This window comes from Eleutherodactylus coqui, chromosome 10 (genome assembly GCF_035609145.1).
Source record: "Eleutherodactylus coqui strain aEleCoq1 chromosome 10, aEleCoq1.hap1, whole genome shotgun sequence".
Classification (NCBI taxonomy): Eukaryota; Metazoa; Chordata; class Amphibia; order Anura; family Eleutherodactylidae; genus Eleutherodactylus; species Eleutherodactylus coqui.
Genome location: NC_089846.1, coordinates 23,363,335 through 23,378,695, shown reverse-complemented (window position 1 = coordinate 23,378,695; position 15,361 = coordinate 23,363,335). Strand labels below are relative to the sequence as shown.

General features: G+C 45.3%; 1 protein-coding gene across 3 annotated transcripts in view; it reads left to right on the top strand.

The window, feature by feature from the left end:
• SH2D3C (SH2 domain containing 3C) overlaps positions 1–15,361 on the top strand; it is a 78,247-nt gene that overhangs the window by 30,856 nt on the left and 32,030 nt on the right. For 2 of the 3 annotated variants that reach the window (XM_066580569.1, XM_066580568.1), the window contains exon 2: positions 3,858–4,392. In XM_066580569.1, the coding sequence (XP_066436666.1) occupies positions 4,028–4,392 (365 nt within the window). In that variant the 5' untranslated portion in view covers positions 3,858–4,027. Of the gene's footprint in view, positions 1–3,857; positions 4,393–14,667; positions 14,789–15,361 lie in introns of those variants that run through there. The other variant, XM_066580570.1, reaches the window with a different exon arrangement.

Here is a 15,361-nt window from a genome sequence, read left to right as displayed (position 1 = left end):
ACTGTGGGGCTGCTATACTGACGTCAGAGACAATATGGATTGGACAAGTCAGACTTCCCATTTCTATTGTGTCCACCAGGACAAGCGGTATCTGAGGCCATATGAACTTTTATATTCAGCTGCTCCCCATCTTATATGTTAAAATAAGACCTTTCTGAACAAGATCCCTTCTTCCATTAGTAGCTACCAGACTCCATGCACTGAGGGGCACGTCATATCTGTATATATGTTACAGCCAATTTATGTAAAGCGGGCACTGTAGAGAACACCTGGACATTATACAGGATGACAAAGCACTGGTTAGGCAAGTATTAACAGCCTCGTAACAATGACTGGGAATGCTGGTTTCTGGCTTGGCTTTCAATTCCCAGTCATTGTTAAAAGGCTTGTATAAAATGTCTAACATTGACCTGCAGGAATGCTGCCTTCCAATAGGTGGTGCTGCAGAGATGCTGTTCCATCTCCCTTATTTGCATATTACCCAGAGGAACATGAATGGCTTTATAAGTCTCCTCACTCATTCACCTTTTAGGTGCTCTCACTAAGGAGAAAAGATAGCGTTTCTGATCCCCATCACAGGCCTCTCACCAGTCAAGCCAGAAACCTACTGCGAACTGATGAGGGGCAAACACCCCGAAACGGCTGTCTGTGTATGGATTCTGGCTTGGCTTTAAATTCCCAGTCATTGTTACAGTGGAGGAAGGAGACAGCAGGGGTCCAGGCTCTGTCAGTGGTGACTGCAGGACTGTAGCAGCGCACCTTAAAAGATGATGAGGGTTGGCGTGTGGGACACTGGAGGAAGATGATGACGGTTGGAGTGTGGGACACTGGAGGGAAGATGTTGAGGGTTGAAGTGTTGGACACTGGAGGGAAGATGATGAGGGTTAAAGTGTTGGACACTGGAGGGAAGATGATGAGGGTTGGAGTGTGGGACACTGGAGGAAGACGATGAGGGTTGGAGTGTAGGACACTGGAGGAAGACGATGAGGGTTGAAGGTGCAAATCATATCTTTTTTGTTGTAGAGGAAAAAATAAGGTGCCCGGGGAGCTTCAGTCCACTGCTGGCGGGAGTATTTTATACTTTGCCTATTTTCTTTTTGACATTCCATAGAATGGCTGATATAGTCATCATTTCATACTTTGAGGTCCCATTTTTGTCTTTCTATAGATTGTCTAGGGAATTCTATACAAAGATCATTTCACACATCACCTGTAACATGTAACCAGATGGTTCATATAGCTGTCTGTATACTACCCCGTGTATAGAAGAGACGGCTGGACCGTTGTTCAGACCAAGCACTGCAGCATCTTGTGTCCCCCTGATCTCATAGATTGTAAGCTCTTGTGTCCCCCTGATCTCATAGATTGTAAGCTCTTGTCCCCCGCATCTTCTCAAAGTTTGTAAGCTCTTGTGTGCCCCCCCTCCCGATCTCATCCTAGATTGTAAGCCCCCCCTCCCCCCCCCCCCCCATTAAAGTCTATGGGATTGCATAAAAGCAAAGCAAATACACAGTTGCACTGCAATTTTATACATGTTGGCAGGAGACAATGGGTAAAAAAAGTGCATTTAGTTGGACCTTCTTGCTTTTTTTTTTGTATGCGTAAAAAATGCAGTGAATACGGATGCAACATGCAAAAAATATGCACTAAATGCGCTTATACACACGCAGTGAAAATGGTACGATTTTCATGCACCGAAATTGCATATCCCCGTGTGAATGTGCCCTATTACTGTATGTGATGGCGTACTTTGTCTGTTCGTGTTCTCTCTGCTTTGTCAAGTGCTGCAGAATATGTTGGTGCTATAGAAATACTACCAGCTTAGCTGGCATAGCAAACGCTAAGTGGGTCCGCCTCCACCATTAAAGGAGTGCAATTACTGCGATATTCATCATATTGATGGTGATTCTCAACCATCTGAAGCATTGGTTTCCCATGTATTTGTTCAGATGGCCAATTTCCAGCCACGTTAAAAAACGATGCAGTCGAAAAGCTATAACATCGGCGACGGAATACGGCGGATGATTTTATACGTGGCCAGAAAAAAATAGGTCTTGCTTATCTTTTGGCCGATATACACTGGTGACTCCCATAGACGTGGTTGACTCCTTATAGCACCAGATTGATGTGACCATGAACACGTAATGCCGGTTGGCCAATATGCATGCGCTTACTATGTAAAACCTCCTCGCCGTACCCTACCGTACATGGCATCTGTTGTGTCTCCTCCGTAGAGATGATTCCTGTATAGTTACATTAGTATTTTGGATTTACCAGCAGGACTCGCTTTCTCATTAAAATCATAGAGTTTTATATAGCAGAGCTCCGTCCGGATATATCTCACGTTCTCTGATCGCATGGCGCGCCAACAGTTTCCTCGTCTCAGCACAAGCTGTACACCCAGTACTGAGTACACAGGAAACAGACTCGGCTAAGTGGCTCTAAAACTGCTTTCTATCAACCAGTCAATCAATTCCCCCGTTAATCAATCATAAGGATAGCTCTGTATCTAAACATGCAGGACTATATACTGTATACAGGTCTGATCATCCCGCCTGATGCTATCGCTACAATCGCACATGATGTGATATGGATTTCTGTTCATGGATCCTGGCCATAGTCCCATTTCTATATCTTTCCTGACTCCACTATAAGATGCTCGTTTGGCTTGGCGAAGCGCATATCTTTATTTAAATGGGGAGAAGGGAATACACAAGGGCCTTCTAACAGCAGGTCCTGTGGGAGCAAAGTATCAGGCATATTGAAATCCAACATGCCCAATCCCAAAAGTTAAAAGGCCAGCAATACATATAAGATCCCTATGTAATCCCAAAACTGGCAAGACTTTTATCCAATGTGCATGACTGGTAAGGCCGAGTCCAGCATGCATATGTATAGGGTTGTTGGGTAAGCTAGCTTATTTGGCAGAAATAGTTGCGTCCTCCAAACTGCTAGGACTTCTTACCTCGACTAGTCATCATTCCTGTGAATGGATATATTTAGATGCTTTTATTTCGCCATCCCTTAGGTTTACCATATGTATTTTCAGCTGGTCATGGCCAATGGTGTCCCTTGCCTCCTCCTGCCATCTTTCAAAGTCTCCCAACTTTTCCATCCCCAGCCTGTCTGGATATGCCTCTGCCTATTTAAGGCAACCTTCCCCACTAGCAGATGCCTAAACAATTAGTTCTGTCTGGTATGCAAATGTGCTTTCTGATTTTAACTCACTTCAGTTTGACCTGTGTCTCTTCCACCTAACTTTCCTGTCTTTTTCCATTCCTGACCTCGGCTTGTTACTGGACCAAGCTACACCTGTTTGCTGCTTGCCCTGACCCACAGCTAGTCCTATCATTATGCAAGAAATCCTCCTATCCTGACCTCAACTCTGTATCTTGGTTACGCCTTTGCCCGCTTCTCTTGTACCCTAACCGGTTTGTGTCAGCTGCCACAACACTAAGACTACTCCTGGGGTAATGGCCTGGCGGTCTCAGCAGCAAAAACCATATCCCAATTAGAGGGGTTAAGGGATGAGAACCAGGGAACCCAGGTGCTGCCTCCAGGAATAGCGCCAAGTCAAATTGGTTTGTGACACGGTGGATCCCCACCCACTGTTTTGACATCCCGTAGTCGCATACGTCTTTGGTTTTCTTCTCCAGTGCTGAAATTATCTATTTTTAGCTAAAGATTGAGAAAGTTTTGTATATATTTAGCAACATTTTTACTGACTGTACATAAAAGTGAAGTGACACTTCTCCTTTATTGTCACACTTCTCCATGTAGACATCTTGTAACGTTTCCAACTTTTATACTCATTTACATTTGCCGTAACATCAATATTTTATTCTCTTTTCTTGCAGAGTTATTTAAATTGAATGTGTTCGGCAGCCTGAGCAGCCTACCCTGGGCTTTCCGCAGAAGAGACTCTCAAAATCCACGTAACAATGTCAGCTTGGACAACGTATTTGAGAAGACTCAGGATGACCTCACCTCCATTCCAAAGAGTCCTTCCTATGCTAGGTCAAGTGACATGTACAGTCACATGGGAACCATGCCTAGGATCAGCAAAAAACTCTCAAAATCCAAGAAAGAGAAAAGTAAGGGGCGTAACGCCACCATGACAGCACACTCCACAAATGACCTGCTGGATGAAGATGCCAATGATATCATAGTGGTTCCCTCTCTAAAAGCAAAAATAAAAACTGAAGTATCTGCAGTACAAGATTATTTGGAAGACCTGAAGGAAGATATCATAAAAGATGACTCCACCGGACGTCAAAACAATTCTAGTCCAGAGAGCCTAAAAGTAACAGCAGATGTCCTTCAAGAAGTAGAAGATCAAAAAATAGCTGAGGAGAATGAAATGGTGCCGAGCAAAGACAGCAGTGACGAGAGGTAAGAAGGAGAGATCCACGGTAAAGTGTGGTAAAATGTAAAAGTAGACCTAAACACCCAATAAACATAACTAGAGTTCTTCAGATGTCATTATACTGTGTCATACATGTCCATGAGAGTACCCCTGGTTTTAATTGGTGAGCTATCAGCATGACTTTGAGATACAGAGATTCTTTGGTTAATCGGACGTTACACGGTAGATCCTCCGATTTCTTCATGTTTGCAGTCGGTTAGGGTCTCCCAGATCTATTCCTTAAAGCTTCACTCTTATAGGGGTCTGTCCCATCTTTTTATTAAAAGAGGTTGTCTGGTTTCCTAACCCCTATCCATGTGACAGGTCTCATGGAAACCGCTAGCCATTGTTTTCCTTGTAGTGACATTGAAGTGGAAATTCAGCATTACATGGTGCCCATTGAGACCAGTGGGCCATTGGTGTAATGCACGCACAAGCCAGGTCTTGCAGAGATAGTCCACTCCGGCTAGTAGAAGGACTGGGCAAGCATGGCACACTCCATCTGCTCTGTTACATTCACATGTCGTAATAAGTGGTCAAAGATATCGATGTGCACAGGAAGGAAGAACACCAATATTGCATGTATTTGAGGCTGCATCCTCTACTTCTTGGACCATGTCTTGGATCTTTATAGAACCTAACAGTACTCAATACCATCAAGACTGCTTTCTTATTATGTTTTCCAATGGCTGCTTGGCTTAGGCATTTGGAAAGCTTCTGGCGTAAGTCTCAAACATATCCACAGGTTCTTATTCACTGAAGGAAACCCCATACTAGCCCTAAGTAGATGTTGCGCCCAAGAGGCTCAAGCCCAACTTTTATCGGACACCATATGGACACTAGTTCGTGTGCTGTTTGATATACACAGACAATGCATGTTGACATGCTTTGGTGTGTCCTATTTTGTGTCCTTGAAATGGACAAGAGTGTTTTTTCACGTGTACCATTGGTCCTCATAAGCTTATAATGGGGCTGTGTGCTGTCTGGGGATTACCACAGCCCACACATGGACCCAAACATAGTAGGGTGCTGAAGACCTAAGAATCCTGCATTTGAGCAGGGTTGGACCCGATGACCCTGGAGGTCCCTTCCAATTCTACCATTCTATGAGTGCCCATTTGGCCTCCGCCGGGCCAGTATGCATCGCTACACCCTTCTTTCTGTATGGAACAGCGCTAAAGATTAATGCAGAGGCATAGCTAAGCAGGAACTGGCATGTAATTGGGGGTTCCAAGAAGCTGTTTTACTGTGGCCAGGGTATTTAGCTGAATCCTTGACCCGGGTGAAGAAAAGTTTAGCACTCTCAAATCCGTTGCATTCAAAATTATCTAAGTGCAACCCACAGTACAATTGGCAGCGGCGCTTCAGTGGTGGGGTGGAGTACACCCTAGCAAGACAACCACAGAGCTGCTATTTGAAGTTGTTTTCTATGACACAAAGATAAAAACCTAAATATCTGCTCATCGTTGCCTCAAACGTTACCACATCCTGAGAACACGCTGCTGTTTTGCAGGAAGAACAGTAACCGTAACTAAACTCGAGGCATACATAGATCTACATCAACATTGGTGTATGGAGAACGCAACGGGTCACCTTTTTAGTTATATCTGTTTATGAAAACGCAGTGTGACAGGCAGTCCGGCTCTCACAGGAAACGGCACCCTAAACTCCTGTCTGGCAAATTTCCTTAATTTTGAAACAATAGGGATCTCCCCTCCATTCCCCCCTGCTCTCCCCCACCGCTCCCCTCCCCCCGCCGACACCCGAATCTTTTCTACGGAGCGGGCAGGTACTCGCTAAGGACAATGCTCGCTCAAGTAATTGTCCTTAGTGAGTATGCTCGCTCATCTCTAATCCTAGGATCAATACTTGATGCTTAACATGAAATAAGAGCAATCTTGGAAAAACATTATTAATGCGCCAAACAGATCAGTTCTGTAGAACAGAAATGTAAATCTCACAATGTACGGCACAAATTGTCCATTAAAAGGTTAATGCTTTACTTTCTATGATCAATACCTCAATCAGTCTTTTAGATCAGGGGTCCCCAACTCCAGTCCTCAGGGACCACCAATAGGTCATGTTTTCAGGATATCCTATAGTAAGAACACCTGTGACAATGTCTGAGACACCGACAATAATTACATCACCTGTGCAATACTGAGGAAATCCTGAAAACATGACCTGTTGGCGGTCCCTGAGGACTGGAGTTGGGGAACACTGCTTTAGATTAGCTAGTTTCTGTATCCAAATACACTGTCTCTTTAAATATCACAGTTCATAGCCCAGATTTGAGCACACAAAATTTACACAATTATGTATTATCAGCTCTTCCTACAGCAGGCCTGCTACCGTATTGTCCCTAGCAGTGTGCACACCTAGTATTTTTACTGAGGCCAGCCTCACTTACGACTCTGTGCTAACAAACTCCTCAATGTCCTCCTTGGTTTTTTGTCCATTGCTCTACAGCGCCATCGCGTGCTCTCTCTGGCATCCACATAACTCCTCTTTCTGGATCCCAGTGTCAGCAGCAGTTCCTTGCACAGTCTCCCTGGTGCTCTCTGCAATCTCAGATACTCTGGATATGCAACACTACTTTCAGTCCTGGTTGCTCTGCATTTTTGCTCTGCCCTCTCTTCAGTCTCTTATGCATCTCTCCTGGCTGCATATTGCGGCACCTCCGCTCTCTACATAGCCCCTGCGTTTCTCTCTTGTGGTGCAGCAGGAAAATTGTCATTTTATAGTGCTGACATCATCCCACTAGAAAGTTCCAATGGAGCATGCTCAGCTCAGTTTAGAGCAGCAATCATGGTACTCCATTGTGAAGCCCAGTACACGTTTAGGGGAGCCCCTTACACAGACACCATAATAGCGGCTTATCTCTCCCAAGAACAAAACAATCCAACATGTAGAAATCCAACTGCTTGACTCATTCCTTCCCCCCCCCCCCTTCATATCTGTCATTAGGGGAAAGTCAGGTGGGCGGACCCCATACACATTAGACGATTATCTAGTCCCTCCGAAATCTTACAACAGCCTACACGAATGTAACCTAAATAAAGCCTGGAGAGGAAGAGAGTGAAGTAGGGACATGCATACATGAATGGACGCCAACAACATACACAAACGGAACATGCACACAAACAACCACAAAGACAACAGACCCCAAAATACTTACCAAATGTACTACAACTCATAGGCATATGGAATTGCTAATAAGTATGGGGTATTGGTTTTTATTTTGGACAGAATATGTAAGCTCACAAGCCCACGACAAGGGTCCTCATTGTCTTGTTAGTCCCTACTCTAACAAGACAACTAAAACCACAAAAAGGGAATCCTGCCTACAAGCGCGGCCATAGTCCCAATAGGGACGGCCCCTGGCTGTAACAGGGTCCTGACTCGCCCTAGATGGTAATAGGCAGGAACACAAGACAAGGGAAATGTCAGAACAGGCATCTGCTCGCCTACAGACACAGGAAAATACAACATAGAACATAAAACTCGCTCCCCCAACCCATGCCAAGCATTTATGTGTTCTGTATGTAAAGAGGGGGAAAAAGACGGTACCAGACACCTATAGCAGTTGCTTATCTCCCCAGGAAAAAAAAAGATCAGACATTTGAAATGCAACTACTTGAACTTATCTCCCCTAACATCTGCCATTGGGAGTGAGTCAGAAGGCCCCCATACACATTAGATAATGGGCAAGTTCTGCTAATATCAGCATGTTTGGCTGATGTACATATAATGTGTATGTGTCGCAGGTGGTTGGTGTTGCAATGCTGATTCAGGATACGATACAGCTGATGGAGTAACCATAATGTCCAACAGGTTGGAAGCGGTTTCCTCAGCACCACCAAGCACATGTAAAACATTCATTATAAAAACAACTTGTTTTTCAACACATTTAAGGAATGATGTGGTCTCAACCATGGATTAGATTGGTTTTCCATGGTTTTTAATGTTTATATCTTCATTTTTATTTCACCATGATGAAGGACACCGCACTCAAAACACTTTGGTCATACAATGATGTTTTCGACAGTCCTAACTATTTTTGTTTATGTATCAATAAAGCTTAAAGGGGTTATTCAGTTATAAGGCACCGATGGTCTATATATACTCTATACTCAGGATAGCTCATCAATAAATTAGTGAGGGTCTGTCACATGGGACTTCCATCGATCAACTGTTTTCTGGGCTGGTGTGTTCACTGAGCTGATTTCTGCAGGAAACAGACAGCTCTGTTTTCACTGCAGTAGTCTGGCTTAGTATTAAAGACAGCTTGGCCTGCAATTTCAAGCATGGACACTGCAGTGGAAATGGAGCTAGTAACATAGTATGCAAGGCTGAAAAAAGACAAATGTCCATCCAGTGCAGCCTGTTTCCTCTCTCCCTTGTTGATCCAGAGGAAGGCAAAATAAAACCCAATGAGGCAGAAGCCAGTGTAACCCATATGGAGGAAAAAAATTCCTTCCCAACTCCATAATGGCAGTCAGAATAATCCCTGGATCAACATTTGAAAGTTCCTACCTGACTCCAAGACCCGGATCCACAACCCTTCTTGTTATTTAATGTCTATATCCTGTAATATATCATAGCGCTACAAAAAGACATCTAGTTCCCTTTTAAACGCCTCTATGGATTTTGCCATCACTACGTCCTCAGGCAGAGAGTTCCACAGTCTCACTGCTCTTACAGTAAAGAACCCCCTTTAGTGTTGGTAATGAAACCTTCGTTCCTCTAGACGTAGCAATGCCCTCTTGTTACAATCACAGTCCTGGGTATAAACAGATCCTGGGAGAGATCCTTGTATTGTCCCCTCATGTATTTATACATAGTTATTTGGTCGCCCCTTAGCCGTCTTTTTTACCAGGATCAATAATCCCAAATTTCTTAGCCTCTCTGGGTATTCCAGTCCTCTCATTCCGTTTATTAGTTTAGTTGCCCTTCTTTGAACCCCCTCCAGTACTGTAACATCCTTCCTGAGCACCGGTGTCCAAAACTGTACACAGTATTCCATGTGGGGCCTGACAAGTGCCTTATATAGTGGAAGAATAATGTTCTCGTCCCTCGCCCCTATACCTGTTTTAATGCACCCCAAAACTTTATTTGCCTTTGCAGCAGCTGACTGGCATTGGTTGCTCCAGTTAAGCCTACAGTCAACTAGCACCCCTACGTCTTTTTCTATGTCACTTTTCCCTGCATCCTGCAGAAATCCGCTCAGTGCATGAGTACACCAGCCCAGAGAACAGATGATTGGCAGGGGTTCCTGCGTCAATTTTACTATTGATGATCTAGCCTGAATATAGGCCATCAATAGTTTACAACTGGACAACCCATTTTAATGTTTTCCAAGTGCCTGGTGGTGCTGGAGAAAACGCTTCTGACCTGTTGAACATACTATCACCAGCCGTCTATTGGGATAATCATGCACCCTCACTGCTGGATCTGATTGCCACAGGTCCGTGTTTGATTAATATGGTTAAACGGACTTAGGCTGGATTTAGACGACCGTATATTGGCTCGGTTTTCACGCCCAGCCGATATATGTCGTCTCTCTTTGCAGGGGGGGGGGGGGCCTGGAAGAGCCAGGAGCAGTGCTCTGAGCTCCCGCCCCCTCTCTGCCTCCTCTCCGCCCCTCTGCACAATTTGCAATGGGAAGAGGCGGACAGGGCGGGGCTAATTCGCGGAACTTAGCCCCGCCCTATCCCGCCTCCTTTCATTGCAAATAGTGCAGAGGGGCGGAGAGGAGGCAGAGAGGGGGCGGGAGCTCAGTTCCTGCTCCTGGCTCTTCCAGCCTCCTCCCCCTGCAGATGAGGACAACGTATATCGGCTTGGCGTGAAAACCGAGCCGATATAAGGTCGTCTGAATCCAGCCTTAGGATCGGGTGAGCTGACTACATAATATTCTGTTGCTTCCCTAAAATATATCATATTTATTCCAGGACAGAAGCAATGAAGGTGAACAGTTCTGATGGCCATTAGACAGTTATTCGTTAACCTTTACAATGGCTTGTCCCTAACTAAATCCTAAGATTGTACTTAGTATGAAATAATAACAATGCTGTAAGAATAGTATCAATAATGCTGTAAACAGATCAGTCCCGCTGAACAGGAATATCCAACACCTTATTGTAACACAGATCATCTTTAAAGGGGTTGTCCCGCGGCAGCAAGTGGGTCTATACACTTCTGTATGGCCATATTAATGCACTTTGTAATGTACATTGTGCATTAATTATGAGCCATACAGAAGTTATAAAAAGTTTTTTACTTACCTGCTCCGTTGCTGGCGTCCTCGTCTCCATGGTGCCGACTAATTTTCGCCCTCCGATGGCCAAATTAGCCGCGCTTGCGCAGTCCTGGTCTTCTGCTCTCTTCAATGGAGCCGCTCGTGCAGAATGCAGGCTCCGTGTAGCTCCGCCCCGTCACGTGCCGATTCCAGCCAATCAGGAGGCTGGAATCGGCAATGGACCGCACAGAAGAGCTGCGGTCCACGGAGGAAGAGGATTCCGGCGGCCATCTTCACAGGTAAGTATAGAAGTCACCGGAGCGCGGGGATTAAGGTAAGCGCTCCGGTAAGCTTTCTGTACGTCCCTGCATCGGGGTTGTCTCGCGCCGAACGGGGGGGGGGGTTGAAAAAAAAAAACCCCGTTTCGGCGCGGGACAACCCCTTTAAGGGTTTAACACCCTATTGATGATACAGTCTTCAGAAAACACAGCATTCCAAGCTGCTTGAGAATGTCTCTCCATTGACTAATGGGTGCACGGCCCTCTGTAAGACATCTCAGTCCAATTGTGGCAATGCACATAATGAAAGTTCACTCAACTGTATGATATGCCCCGCACAGTCCATAAACTTAGTTACAAGATCTGTTAACTACCTACAATTCTCCATAATCGTGTGTATACCTATTATCCAAATTGAGGCTGACCTCACTTACAGTTCCATCGCCACTAATACCGATTTAGGCTGGGGGTACAACTTTACCGCCCTGTTCTCTTTGATTCCTGGTCGCAATCAGCTGTCTGAACTACTTTTTTCCCTCTTGTTAGCAAGCAGTATCCGGTCCCTCTATACAGCGCTTTTTGTGCTCTCCATATGGCCCTTTTACTTCCAGTAATCTAGGCTCCTGCTACCCTTTCTTGTCTCTCTCAAGCAGTAGCTTCTCTGCAGATCATTGCGCCTCTCCTGATAGCACTCCCAGCAGCACCTCAGCTGCACTGATTGGCTTAGAGTGCTCGAGAAGCAACCACAGCCATCACTGTGTGCAGGCCGGATTTATTGGCCACTCAATGCCGCGGCTCAGCTAATTCATAAATCCTGCCTCCACAACATGAATGCGGATTGCTTCTTGAGCGCTGCTCAGCCAATTAATGCAGTGCTCGATGAACCAATCACAGCCATCGCTTTGGGTCATCGAGCGCTGCATTGATTGGCTGAGAAGAACCAATCAGAGTCATCGCTTCCTGGAGGCGGGATTTATGAATCCTGTAACCAGGAAGCGATCTTCTGTGGGCGGCCGAGCACTGCAGCAAGTGGGAGGACCCGGACCGAGCCTGCTTTGTAATGTATTGCTTTTTTTTGTTTTAAGGTAATGCGGGTAGGGCTTAATTTCAGAGTAGAGTTTATATTTCAAGCCTCCCCAAAAATCCTGGTAGGGCTTATTTTCAATGAAACACTGTATATGACTGATCTTCTATACATGAGTGTGGCACTGTCCGCACCTTACTACCTTGACATACAATCGTCACCTGCAGTGCACTAGATATTATAGTGCACTTCCATGTTAGTGCTGGATGAGCTCCATAGAATGTAAAGAATGCTTCTGCTCCACTATGGTGTACAACCTCTCTCCTGTGGATTGTGCTGTAATACATGTATCATGTCAAGTGCTTTATAAGGAAGCCTATTAGATGCCAAGCAATAGCGCTGACCTACACATAACACAAAGGTTTCCATGACATCTGGGAATTTGACCTGCTGCCTCAGCATCTCCTTAAGGAGGGCCAGAAAGTTAAAGGAGTCGTCCAGTTGTAAACTATTGATGGTCTATCCTCAGGATAGATCATCAATAATAGATCGGTGGAGATCCATTGCCAAGGCCTCCTGCAATAAGCTGTTCTTTGGGTGGTTTGCTCAAGTACTGAGCTTTTTTCTGCAGGAAGTAGGCAGCTCTGTTCCCACAGTAGTGGTCAAGCTTGGTATTGCAGACATTGAAATGAATGGGAACTTGGCCTGTAATACCCAGCCTGGCCACTGCAGTGGAAACGGAGCTGTCTGCTTCCTACAGAAAGCACAAGTACATCAGCGCAGAGAACAGCTAATTAGTAGGGTTCTCGGTGGAAGACCCTTACAGATCTACTATTAATGATCTAACCTGAGGCCATCAATAGTTTACAACTAGACAATCCCTTTAAAGCCATTGATGTCAGACAATCACATTTGAAGTAATTATAAAGACTTTTCTGGAACATTGATTTTTATTGAATTCTATACCATATTAGTCTTGCCCTCTCTGAGCGCGACATCTGTAGTAAATATATTCACTTGCATTCGGACGACAGCAAAAACCCCATATGGGCAAGTGCCTTTGAGGGTTATTCCATAAAGAATATTAGGGCACATATACAATCTTTTATACGCCAGACTTTTGGCGCATGCGCCGGAATTGCAGGGGTTTGGATTTTTATGCCAGGTTCTAGTACGTTTTCAAAATGTGGGCAGGGCCTGGTGTTAAGGGGCGTGGCTACACACGGTCTGTCACAATGACTATCATTTCCGCCAGAAACTGGGGTAAGATATAGCAGAAACCAACTCCAGCTCCTAGCTGGCACGTTCCCATCTAGTACACGGAGGGGCCGCCAGATGGAACAAATGTATTAAGGAGCTTATGCTTTTCCTTCGCTATTCATTTTCTGCAGGTTTCAAAATCATTGTTTGCTGGTTCAGTAAGGCCTTTTTCTTACGGGCGACAGTTATAACGCATCCGTGTTCTTTGCGATAGTGCTACATTTTCTCGCAGATTTTGTGACACTCTTTTGCCGGGATTCCGGAAGGCTTAAAACATAAGCCCTACTCCAAAAATAAGCCCTAGCTACATTAATACATCACCTAACAGGCGGTGTCTGCTCCGCCGCACATCTGCTTTCATTCAATGCAATGGCTGTGATTGGTTCATCGAGCGCTGCAGTGATTGGCTGAGCCGCGGCGCTCGAGAACCAATCAGAGCCAGCGCTTCCCGGAGGCGGGGTTATTGAAACCCCTTTCCAGGAAGCGCTGGCTGAAAACTACAAACAAGTATGCAGGAGGAGACGTACAGCGGAGTGGACACCGCCTGTTGATGTGAAGTATTTTAATGCAGATAGGGCTTATTTTTGGGGTAGGGCTTATATTTTGCTCACACATGCGGATATGAATTGCATATTCCACAAGCGGAGGAAAAAAGCATGCACTATTTTGCTGCGGAATCCGCGTAGGCAACCTCCATTGAAGTTAATGAAGGCCATCCAACCCGCAGCCCATACGCAATTAGAATTGCGTATACGCTGCTGGTACTTGCGGCATCGCTTACTGACGGCGAGCAATACAGAAATCACAGTTCCCACTAAAATTCTCAACATGCTCTATTTTCCTGCGTATTTGCGCAGGAAAATAGAAAATATTAAACTAATTACACTAATTGGCCATTGCAATCAGCAAAAGCGTGCTTGTGTGCAAAAATGCAAATGCACTAATGCGCCTGTAACTCTGGTATTGGGCTGACACCATCAAGGACATCAGACATCCCACCCAGCGTTATAAGGTTATTATCGGATGACCCCCATGTTATATTAGGGAATTGTTATTTAAGCCGTTTCTCACTGCAATCATCAAAACCTCATTCAGAGAACAACTTCCACTAATTCCCCCGTTTCCTCGTTCCGTAATTCTTGCCAGACACTATAATAGCCAGAAGCGTAGGATCTGGGACTCCGCATGAAGTCGCTGCGCCAGGTAGTTGGATCGCTTTCCTTCCAGACGTGGGAGGGTTATCTGCTCCACATCTTAAACCTGAATCATCTTCTTCCAAAATTTGAATGTGATCCTTGGGGATTACTGTGTATTTGGGAGGAGGCCTGGTGATGCCCTCCGCATGCTAATGACCTGGAATTCCTTCACTTGCAGCCTTCCCCTCTCCTGCTGTACATTCCATACAGGGCAGCAGAGGGAGGGACGTGGGCCGAGGAGGAGGGCGGCTGGAGGGGTCCAGGACTCACTTTCCCAAGTTCGCAAACGGTCGCAGCTGAGGGGCTGAGAACTTAGCACTTTGACATGAATTTGGATTTCAGAGCCATGACAGATGTGGGGAGAAGATGTTACCCCATGGGCTACTGGTAAGCAACCTGCTATGGGGCAACGGGTCTAATACAGAGAGTGTAGCCATACGGCGCAAAACAGGGACGGTTGTGGTGTCTGAATTATTGAGATGTAGCAGAGCTGACTTTGACATGTAACTCTCCGAGTCGCATAAAATTTTGAGATCTGCCATCTAAATGACAGACTCAGCTCTGCTACATCATTACTAATTGAGTTTAAAAGTAGCTTGAAGAACTTGTCCTTCTCCCGAGAACATGCTGATCGGATCCGAGGGTACAGATAAGCGTCCTCGCGCGGTTCCAGGAAACAGAATATCCAGAGGCGGCTGTTATGTCACTTTTTTTTTCTCCCATAGTGTCCGTTCTTCAGGGCTCACACGGACGCATGTTTTAAATGTAAAATATGCAGTTTGTGTTTGCTGTACATGTTAAATCCCCATGACCTATATAGTGCGGATTACGCGCCAAAATAAGATATGCTGCGAGTGGGCCAATAGAAATCAATGGGCATTTTGGAGCACGTATTACGCATATGACAAATACGTGTAATATGTGGGCAACGTAAGTCGGTGTGAATGAGCCCTTATGTAG